The 12,100-nt window shown below is 39.5% G+C and overlaps 1 protein-coding gene across 4 annotated transcripts in view; it reads right to left on the bottom strand.

Annotated features, from left to right (window-relative positions):
• ldb2a (LIM domain binding 2a) overlaps nucleotides 1-11,717 on the bottom strand; it is an 81,262-nt gene extending 69,545 nt beyond the window's left edge. For all 4 annotated transcript variants that reach the window (XM_046849273.1, XM_046849275.1, XM_046849274.1 and 1 more), the window contains exon 1: nucleotides 11,447-11,717. In XM_046849273.1, the coding sequence (XP_046705229.1) occupies nucleotides 11,447-11,578 (132 nt within the window). In that variant the 5' untranslated portion in view covers nucleotides 11,579-11,717. The remainder of the gene's footprint in view (nucleotides 1-11,446) is intronic.
• Nucleotides 11,718-12,100: the final 383 nt, after the last annotated feature.

Raw genomic sequence — 12,100 nt, 5'->3', positions numbered from 1 at the left:
TGTGGTCAGAATAGTACCAGTTGCGCAGCTCCCGATGTACACAGGACGATGTAGTTTGGCACACTAATTTCTGAATGTTGGTGCTTCCTGTGACTGTGCGTGCAGCCTTGTGCTGCCATCTGTTGGCGTGTTACAAAACTAGGCTTCAAAACCTTTTGATAGTACAGTTAGTATAAAAGAACAAAACCATATTAAACATTTTAGGCATATTAGACTAGTACCAGGATCCAAACAGATGCAACAGTAAAATAATGTAATGCACAGAACAATTCCATTACGAAGCCTTTGGGTTTGAAAGTGTGTTTTCTGTCTGTACTGTAATAACAAACACTATCTGTAGCCTTCATGTCCCGACTGACTAGTGGGAGAAAAAAAGCGCTACAGTGGTTATGGCTCCTGAAACACAGATCGGCACTGATAAAGATGACATATTCAACAGCGTGAGTGCTCACAGGCGATAGATCACACGTCTTCGTGTGCCACAGGAGATGAGTGGATCAGGCCTTCTCTCCTGATTGCTGCTGTCTGATAGTGGGCTCTGATGTACAGCACACTGATCACTCCTTTAGGACCCCAGGTGAACTAACCCGGGCGTCTGTGACGCTCGCCTGAAGATAAAGCCGTATTGATTGGGCCGTCTAAAGGGATTCATCAGCGCGCCAATGGCGCCTCTCAACCCAGTCACCGCACTACTGGGGCCAAGCAGCCGGGATTTATGGGAAATCCGCCGGCTTAGAGATACAACGGCGCCCTGGATCCTCTGTAAATAACAACAACGACTGTTTTTTTTTTTATAGCGCAAACATAACAGACACATTTCTTACACTCACGAGCGACAGTCAGAATAACTACACCTGGAATAATCGATAAACCAGATCTTAAATATGATTCCTTTTTTTTTTGTTTATTTTTTTCACTAATTAGTAGATCTGAGAGATAGCTGTAAACAAGGCCACTCTAAAGAACTCCTAAAATCTCTCCAGAGTCTTTGTAGACCTCTGAGCCTGAAACTGAAGATGGCAGCTGAACCGGGGAGACTTGTATAATTCTAATGAGCGAGGAACTTAATTGGATTTCGAGTCGTAAGACAAAAAAGCTACAAGCGCCAGCTCCATATGCTGCCTTATGAGTTTTCAGACAAGTCGGATTGAGAGAAGTGTATGAGGCTGAATCACACCTTGTCGAATAAAAGCATTTCAATCAACACATTTTCACACCGAAGCCTGACCACATAATAAAATTAAGGGAAAATACAGTAAAGCCATGACCGAAAAAAAAAAAAAAACGCAGTAAAGCTTTTTTAAACACATTCACATCAAACATGTCACTTGTCTGCCTGTTAGCGGCTCCTAACAAGTACGTTTTGAAGCGTCTAGTTCAGTAAATGTTTGGGTCGACCCTACAAATGTCTGCTGTCAGCATTTTCCCTTTTTGCCTTCATCACTACAGAATGAAATGCATTGTTTCAGACTACTGACACTGCAGCTGCCCAGGAAATGTCAACCTGCACAACATTTAGATATCTGTACTGCTTGTGTAACACAATACTCTAAACTGTAAAGGTCAGGCCTTACAGCCATTTATATAATGTCCTACTGGTACCTACATACAGTATAATTAATTATATATATATATATATATATATATATATATATATATATATATATATATATATATATATATATATATATATATACTAGGTCTGAACTTTGACCCGCTTATTCAAAGCATAACACTCAGCCAGCATGTTGTCTGAAAAGCAAAAGAAGAGAAACAGGGACAAAGTTGTCTTTCTGTGGTGTGAGACTGAAGTGAGGAGTGGGAGGATCACAACAAGGACAAAATTATTTCAGCAGTGTTGTCTTGTTACATTTTCAAGGCAAGATGCTATGTCTGAGACTCAAAATTATGAGAAAATATGAAATCTTAGACGTATCACATGACAGGCCATGAGGCCAGGATGAAAAAGCACTGATGGGTGAATTTTAATATTGAAGCACAATCTACAGTCTTTTATTATGGCGCCTTTAGTTTTTCTACCTTTTCTTCTTCTTCTGGCCAAGCTGTATCTGGCAGGCCATAAAACCTTCTGGCAAAAACGTGTGAAATTCGGCACATTTATTGGGAATAGTCTAAAGAACATTTGGACAAAATTTGGGCCTAATACAACCAGAGCTCCAGCACCAGCATCAAGTTCAATTTGGGTCGAATTTGAGAGTATGCTTATGGTGTGTCCCAAACTTACACATCATGAATTAAACTATAAACCACTCAAGTACTTTTGCCTACAGATAAACCTCCCCTTTCCTATGACTGCTTAGGCAGCAGAAGTACTTTAGTAAGTCTGCAAATGTGTAACATAACATAAATGGGGGCCAATGGGTTTTCAGCTTTATACATTTTTTAATTTTTATTAACCCCAAAGATTTGACAACTGTAAATGATTTAAATAAATTCACGAGCCACAATTTATACTTTTTAATACACCAACCAGGCATAACTTTATGGCCACTGATCAGACATAACATTATGACCACCTGCCTAATATTGTGTTTATTATTATTTACCCTTATCCAGAGCCACTTACACTTATCTTCTTCATAGAACTAAGCAGTTGTGGGTTAGTTCTGGCAGGATTTGAATTTACAACCATCTGATCAAAAGTCCAACATCTTAACCACTGAGCTATCTCTACATTTCTTCAATTCTTAAAAAAACCAATAGATTTTTTCAATCAGTACCAAAAGAAAGAATCGTGCAATGAATCATGTAATCATAACACTTCTACAGGAATGCATGAAATCAGGGCAGAAAAAACAAACAGCGGGAATTCTCTCCGTTCCTGCACGCACTCGTTTTTTCCGTACGCGGCGCTGTACGCCGAAACATGTAAATGTCTCACTATCGCACTGCAAGCGTCCCGCTGAATAACATGTTAATTGCTTCCTTTCACCGAACGCTAATTGCTAAGATCGAAATCACAATTTCGGCTAATTCCCAATTTATTATGCAAGTTTGTTATGAGTTTAAATACTAGCTATTTAAATAACAGTAATTAATATGATTAGATATTTAAAAAAAACTATTTATTCAACGTCAATCAAAATATTCGACAAGGTTCCTTTTCTTCTCCGTCACATTCAAATCAATCCGACTTTCTCGTCGCAGGCTTATGGAAAACTGAAGACTTAAAAATTTAAGCAAATAGGACATAAAAAAAAAAAAATGCTACTGGAAAACAGGACGTTGGTAAAAATGGGCGAGCCCCCCTTTATCTGTTATCAGACCGGCACTGCGGCCTGGAAGGAACTGCGGGAAAGTCGCAGGAAAAAGGTGGGACTATTGTCCGAGCATCCTGCCAGCTTCTCCACCACCTTATTGTTTAAAAAAAAATTATTATTTTTTGCTCCCGCTGTACTTGCGGTGTAATCTATCACATAGCAGACAGCGGCCTCGTAACCCCTCTTTGTGTGATAATTAAAGGAACTATTGACGAAACCAAACTATTGTGTCGTCGTTTTCCTTCTGGAATCGATGCGCCGTAACGCTTTATAACACGTCGCGCCCGCGCATGTAATAATAACACGACAATGTGCTTGTCACCACAGGTAATAATACCATCCAGCACAGCCTTATTAATCATACCGATGTCTTTCAGGCTTGTTTCGAACTCCTGGGTTTGATATAATGTGTGTCAGTGATTGTGCGATAGCAGGTCAGCGCGTTGCCAGGTGACATAACAGCGATTATAAAATCAAGAGCGTGTCGCAATTTCTCAAAGTCTGAGACTTTAAACACACACACACACACACACACACACACACACACACACACACACACACACACACACACATCTGGAGTAAATACATTATGATTCTAGCAATAAGTGTTAGTTCTTGTCTCTAAAAAAACTTTTTTTTCTAATTTCTTTCTTTGTATCTTTTTAATTAAATGGTATTTGGAGGTGGGTTTTTTTGGGGGAACATACTTGTCTTTGAACATGAATTGCAAGCTTTCCTATTTAAAATTAGAATTAGAGAGGTGAAATGATGATGATGATGATGAACAATTTATTTTTATTGTTATTATGAATAACATCAACATCATACAAAAAAAAAAAAATTATTTTGAATTTACACCACAGAAATTTTTTTTTAAACCTACGTCAGGGGTCCCTAACCAACAGGCCACAAACTGAGACAGGCCCGTGGATCATTTTGTACCAGGACACACAAAGAAAAAAAAAAACATTTTAATCATTTTTTTTCCTGGTGTTTTATTTAAGTGAGTCGCAGTTTTTTTTTTTTCGAAATGAAGCTTGCACTAATTCTGAATTATGGTGAGTTGACTTGCATTACATCATTATACATGTACTAATTCAGTTAATAATTCAATGATATAATATGTGTAATAGTAATATGCACGTTTTTGTGTTTGGTTGTGTGCGTGACCCACAAATGATCTTGCTTGAAACTGTGCAAAATAGATTTCTTATCGCCACCATGCGCCGATATCATATTTCCATCATATTTTAACAAAAGTGAAAGACACCTAGTCAAAAAGACAACAACAAAATAATATACTATAATAATATACTAACTATATATACAGTATATAGTCTAGTGGAGCTGATACTTGGGCTCTGTAGTTATGAGAGTGAAGAATGTACATTCAAAGCCTCGTCATTTTATCATTAGTAAAATCATTTCTATAAAAAATAAAAAATAAAAACTTCAGTAATTCCACTACAGTGAGACGTAAAAGTTAAGGGAGATACAGTATGAGAGACGCAGCAAAAGCTGTGCAAAATAATCTCCTGCTTTACCTGCCAGCTGAGAAATCAATTAAAACTCAGGTGTTATAAATTATCATGATCTCTCTAATGACTTGCCATTCAGAGGCAACAGCAGTTCTAATGGCACTATAGAGAAGGTGCATTGATTGGTTTATCTCCGAGAGACTCGGCAAGCGAGTTCCTTCTCCGAACAAAATGCGTTATCGATTGCCTTCAGATTGGGATGGATCATCAGTGTGAACCCTCGCTGCTCTTTTACATAAGCGCGTGCCATTCCAGAGCCATTAGGCAGAGATTCATAAAGCGGCGCTTCCGTTTATTTTCGTCTTTTTGAGCTCTTATGGATCGACCCTCTGTGTGTGTGTGTGTGTGTGTGTGTGTGTATGTGTGTGTGTGTGTGTGTTTTTCTTTCTCTCATCTCGCTCTGCCTCTTATTCTCTATCTCCATCCGCCTGCGAATATTCATGAGCGCAATGCCGATGGGCTGGGGTTGGCGTGGCTCCTCCTCGGCATGTTAAACGCCCGGCTCATTTGCATAAACACAGAAGCGTCAGCCTGCAGCCGAGCATCGCGCCCAGCCAGGTATAACACACTGATACAGAAACTGTCCATGAGACAGCTTAAGCATACTTCACAGAAGAAGAAGGAAGAAACAGGCGGCCATGACGGTCAGTACACACCGCCTGTTTACATGTCCCATGCAGTTCTAGAGATAAGCCGTGAAAGGTCAGCTTTTCATTTCAAAAGCAACGTTCTCAGTGCTGTCAGCTCGGGCGCTTTGCATCGCCGGCGTATGAACCAGAACTTTCCATATGCAAAGCGGAGTGACTGTTGCACTCGCCCGGTTTTGCAAATGTTTTTTTTTTTTTTGGATTGAGAATGTTGTGTGCACGTATAGACTGGGATGAAGGTGAAGAAGAAAAAAGAAGTCAGACATAACAGGAACTAAAAGGGTATATTTATATAAGGTTATATTTAGTAGATGATGGCAGAAAGGATGATGTCTAAATTCCAAACCGGATGAGACTTGCTACTTCGTGTCCATTTTAAAGAAATACTGGACCTTCTAAGTCCTGGATCTTGGGCATATATATATATATATATATATATATATATATATATATATATATATATATATATATATATATATACATATACAGACACATCATGTTCTATACAATTGTGTACTTCTAATGTTGTTGTTACAGTTTGAGTAAGAACTACATATGGCTGTAAAATCAGATGTCCGTATACAGAATTTCATAAATTCATTAACAAATCTGGTACGTTTTCTCTGGATTATTGATTGGCAGGAATGCCCACTGTACAAATTTCCCAACATGAGCAAGTCTGTGAGACATCTTTTCCACAAAGTGCGGTGTGGGTGCAGGTTTTTATTCTAACGAAACAAGAGCTGCACCTAATAGTCCATTGAAAACTAAGATCCAAACAGGTGCAAACTAGTGTGGCAGATAGAATAAAAAACCTGCACCCAAACTGGCCATTTGTGGAAAAGATTGGACTTTAAAATGCTGCAACACGCTTATGAGCTTCGATAGAGATAAGAACGAGAAGCTTGTAAGAGAACGACTGTTTAAATCTGTTTTAAATGAAATAGTGGTAGCGCAATGGATAAGGCGTTGAACTTCTGATCAAAAGGTAATGGGTACAAATTCCAACCCTTCCAAGCTGCCATTGCTGGGCCCTTTGGCAAGGCCCTTAACCCTCAAATGCTCATCTGTAGAACCAAAATAACTGTTATGTTAAGTCGTTTTGGATAAGAGCGTCTGCCAAATGCTGTAAATGTTAAACAAACTGAGTGTAACTGCAAACGGATAAACAGACAAATCATTAGCGTTTCCAACTTCATGTTATAAAAGAAGGTTAAAACACTTTAAATGCTTCACACTGCCGTTGTCGAGGGTTGATTATTTCCTTCGAACAGCATGTTCCCATTGTGTTTTACTGCGTTTAATAGTTATTTACATTTGCAGCATTTAGCAGACGCCCTTATCCAGAGCGACGCACAAAAGTGCTTTGAGTCTCTAGTAATGAATAAATCTACACTGGTACGCCAGATTACAAACTTAAAATAAATATAACTCTTGAATTCTACAAACTTGGAAAGTTCTAATTTAAGTGTTTCAGTTATCCTTTTGTTCCGCAAATTCTGTCCTAAATCAATTTCAGCACCAATTAGCATCATAGACTACAATTACGCTTTAAACACCAGCCAGAGAGCCGCGTGATGCGTGGACAGATTTGATTTGGATTTTTTTTGTCCTGTATCTGACACCATTGTTTGCACTGATGCACAAATCACTCGCACACTTTTCTTTCAAAAGAAGATCGAGATGTTTTTCCTACCCAAAACTCCAAACTGCACAAGGTGTTAGTTTTTTGTTGTTGTTGTTTTTAAACAGTGAATTGTGTCTGTACAGCAGTGCGTTCGACTGTAACATCTTAGCAAGAACGTCCAAACGAGACGATCTGAAGGATCTGAAGGATAGCCTGTGCGATAAGAGCGTAAGCCGGAGGAGATTAGTACGGCATGCTGCGGGTTTGTTTACGTTAGCCTGTTCGGCTAAGTGCTGCCTGGAAGTGCAAGCGTGCAAGGGCTTAGGCCACGGCTCATGCATTATGCATGACGTTGTGGCATCGCATCTCGGCAACGCAGCCCCCGTCTCCTTACGGTTCCCTGTGCTTGCGTCTGTGTCGAACAGCCGAGCTGTAGCTATCGCGCGGCATCCATATGCATCTGTTTAGCATTTCAGGACGCGTGTGTGGAGCTTGTCATAGGAAGAGTTTTATCATATGTGAGTGCAGCGCATGACATTCGCTTTCTCATGGAGGTAGAGATGGAAATGACAGGAGGTACAGTTTCAGAGATTGAACGTATACAGTTTAATCATTTGGTAGATAAATAATAAATTCACATGCATGCTGTGAAATTGATAAAGACCTCAAATGTTTTTATGCCCTATTAGTTTTTATTCATCCATGTGGATCACAGTCTCGATAAAATCAATAAAATGGTGTATTTAGGAAAATATTCGTAAATGTTATCCTGTTAAACTAAAACAATATTGGAGAATCGGTGTGTGTGTACATATATAAAGCCTGTACTCATACATTAACCTTCCTAACTTTCCATCCCAAGCGAGTGATGTTGTTATTCTGCAAAATCTAGAAATAAAAGACCGTCAGATTATGCAAAACAAAAGATATCATTTGTTTCTAGATGTGTGTGTGTGTGTGTGTTGATAAAGAAAAAGAGTGAGAGAGAAAAAGAGAAAGGAGGAAGAGGATATAGCTCTTGTTCTTGTTAGCTTCCTAAACGCAAGATTGATTTAGTAACCTAATGAAAAGGTCACTGTTCGAATGCAAAGCAGAGACGCACAACAACCAGCAACACTTTTCCTGCTAGTCTCAGATTCAACAAGCAGCCAGCCGTCTGTTGCTTTATTAGCTAGCTACCTTGAGCGGCATTGCTAGCATAGCCTTTTACCTCACCTGGTACACACTTAAATGCTGAGTCTCTCCCTGTCTCTCTCTCTCTCTCTCTCTCTCTCTCTCTCTCTCTATGACTGTCTACTTCTCAGAAATAGGGAAGTAGATTATTAGTTTTCTGAAGTGAGTCATGCTGCAATATTTTACCTTCGACTACGTGCGTATTGTTTGCGTCACGGAAAATGAGCAACCGCAACAGAGCAATCCAGACACCGGTTAAGTGTGGGAATTGCTGCACTGAATGAAGTGGAGATTATGTAAAAAAACGCTATATTTCTGGGAGAATGGTTTGCAATAAAAAATACATTTGAAAAATGTTATTAGTTTATTATAAGTTACTCGGATACATGTGATGCTGGAAAAGCCTTCGGGTCCATGCAAAGAAATAAATGGCTGCTTTGTTATTGAATAAAAACGTATTTACTTTTTCCTCTAATTTTAATATTTGTTTGCTTTATGATTCTTTGTTAGGTCATGTTTAAAAAAAAAAAGAGAACACATACATATACATGTCTTATTATATATACAAGGGCTGTCATAATGTATGCGTTATCAACAAGTTAATGCTTGTTTCATTTAAAAGGCACAAATTTTATTAACGCGTGATTAATGCATTAAAAATATAACTATATTAATTAATTAATTAATTAATTAATTAATTAATTAATTAACCCCCTTAATGCAACACACATTTCTTCACGACGTCCTTTCTTTACTTTGGGCCAAAAAAAAAAAAAAACTCCACCGAAAATCATTTTTAATAACAAAACATTTGTTTTACTGATGCACTAAGTCTCAAATAAAGCACCAAAAATCCGCCATGATAAACACATCCGGCAATTAAAACCGTCCGTGTGGAAACATAGCAAAAGCAAAAACTTCCTTGCGGTTCCCTAATGATTTACGTTATTTAATACACTATAATTACTTTAAATTATTTAAAAGTACAAGAATATTTTGTCTTCACGATCTATTGCAAAGCATCGATATTTGTCCATACCCATGTTGATGAGAGTATTCAAAACTTTTTTAAGTATTAATTTAAGGTACATTTAGAACAAATAAAAATGTTGTATTTAAATGAAGGCTGCAAAGGCTAAAATATTGAGGTTTTTAAAGATCTTAATAAATCATTAGCCACCTAATTAATAAAAAAAAAAAAGATAATTCTAGACAAATAGAGAATAAATTATTATGTGAAAGCTTTTCCAATTGATTTCTTCAAATCTTTAAACCTTGTGGGGAAACATGCAGACAGCTTTTCTACAGGAAGTAGAGTCAACATTGTTTGGTTCATCGTTCAAACACCTGATGAGTCCTCGAATGTTGTCAGCCCAGACGTGTTGTGTATTTGACATCAAACACTTTCCATGATCATGATATTTTACGTGATTTTGTAAAAGACGGAAGACGAATAGATGGGGATTTTCCAATCAAACACTCAGGAGTCTCAGAAGTGCCTTTGATTCATTCTTGCTCACTTTCTGACCTTCATACCTTTCACACCTTCAAGCTTCATAGTTGTTTTGTTTTGGGGTGCACATGTAAATAAAGTATTTATCAGTTAACAGTAACAAACATTCAGACCCCATGCACACGACTATACGCATACTGTACTGTAGGTATCACTTGGACCTACAGGATCAAAAAAAATGACAAAAATATTTGTGACTGGGTGTCATTGCTCAGTCGAATGTTTCTCATCCTGGGGTCCGTAGACCCCTTGTGGCTCATGGCATAATTACATGGGGTCCTTAGGAATGTTTAGAAAAGAATTTCGAATACACATACACAGTGCTGAATATCTCAAATCATAATTTACAATACAATCAACAGGTTTTTTTTATTTTATGAAACCATATCCTCAGTCATGTGCATTCACATTCACAACTGAGCTCATTCTGCACAGCTCTCGACCTTCATGATCATCCCTGTGACATTCTGAACTTTAAGGTTTTGCCATGATCGGTTAAACTGACAATGAAAAAGACCATTCATCTTGAGTGATAATCAACTGAAGTGTAATGTTATGAATGAAAAAAAGCATGTGAAAGGTTTTTGATGTGAATAGTTAAAGCAGGCAACGTAGCGCCATCTGAACTCAATATTTATGACACTTGTTGTTTTGGGTGGACGTCTGAATATTTTATGGTCCTACAGCTGCAAATCAATGTAGAGAAACGCATCAGATTAGACACCAGTACTTGTGGATTAGTGGATTAACCCTAATACTGTGTATATGGTCTTAGTGTAGAGATGAGATGAGAGAAAGTACACAAATCAGTAGTAACTTCAGTCCATAAATCCTTTACAGCAACAGATCCAGGGATGTGTGTGTGTGTGTGTGTGTGTGTGTGTGTGTGTGTGTGTGTGACAGTGTGTGTGACTCCAAATGACAGTGTAGGGTTAATACAGCGTTGTATTGCCGTTTTGCACACACTCCTCCACGTGGGTTTTAACCGGCAATCAGAGTTCCACAAGGCAAGGTTCAAAATCTGTGTGTGTGTGTGTGTGTGTGTGTGTGTGTGTGTGTGTGTGTGTGTGTGTGTGTGAGGGATCTAATATGTGACATGAAGTTGATCGAAATGTGTCTTGTGTGTGTGTGTGTGTGTGTGTGTGTGTGTGTGTAAGGGGTCTAATGTGACATGAAGTTGATCAAAATGTGTCTCTGTGTAAATGTGTGTGTGTCTCTGAGTAAGTGTGTGTGTGTGTGTGTGTGTGTGTGTGTGTGTGTGTGTGTGTGTGTGTGTGAAAGAGTTTGAGTTTTAATATGCAAAAGCGGCTGGAATAGACATCCGAACAAATACAAGAACAAAGTGCAAGAAAGGAAACGGCAAAGGAGGTAAAACAAATAAATAAACAAATAAGGCGCAAAAAAACCCACGCAAATACACGCAAATACACGCGCGCCCCGGCGCACGCACGCACGCAACACGCACGCATGTCGATGTTCCTGTGGCGCGCGCTGTGGCGCACACGCACAACTTTCAAGCAAATAAAAATAAAATAACAAAAACGAGACACACGCATATAGATCTCTCTCTCTCTCTCTCTCTCTCTCTCTCTCTGTGTGCGTGTGTGTGCGTGTGTGTTTGCGGACACTCGGAGACAGGACACGCCACATGCCGTGGAGAAACTCACCTCAGTCCGGGCCTGCAGCCGCTTGTTCAGCTCATAGATCCGGTACTCGGGCTGCACGGCGTACGGCGCGTGTCTCCTGTAGAAGGGCCCGAACGGAGAAGCATAGAACGGGTCGTGAGCCGGATTGGACATGCCTGATGCGTAAAGCCTAGAAAGCCGCTGCTGCTGCTGCTACTGCTGTTCACTCAACCACGATCCAGCATCCGAGCAGCGCACGTGGAAACGCACTCCGACACGCCGCGCGCTCTCGCTCTCTCCCAGGCGCTGCTAAACTAACCCCCACTCCCTCCCTCCTCCCTCCCTCCTTCATCCCTCCTCCCTCCATCCCTCCTCCCCCTTCTCCACCTCCCCGCCTCCGCGAGCGCGAGGAGAAGAGGATGAGGAGGATGAGATGGTGGAGGTGGAGAAGGTGGAGGAGGCGCGCTGCTTATTGGCCAGCGAAGTAAGTGAAAGTCTGCGTCCACCTCCAGCAGAAGGGCTGCTCTTAGTGGAGTTTAATCAAGGATTCGTGCAAAGTAGCAAACAAAACAAACAAACAACAAAGCAACATGGTATCATCAGATGAAAAAAATGTTCCTTCATATTCCTAATATGTTTCTCAGGATCTTTCTTTAACACAAGATTCTTTCCTTTGCAATGAAAAGATTCCCAACA

This window comes from Silurus meridionalis, chromosome 5, assembly GCF_014805685.1.
Source record: "Silurus meridionalis isolate SWU-2019-XX chromosome 5, ASM1480568v1, whole genome shotgun sequence".
Classification (NCBI taxonomy): domain Eukaryota; kingdom Metazoa; phylum Chordata; class Actinopteri; order Siluriformes; family Siluridae; genus Silurus; species Silurus meridionalis.
Note: the sequence above shows the minus strand (reverse complement) of the source record. Positions and strands in the feature narration are given on the sequence as shown.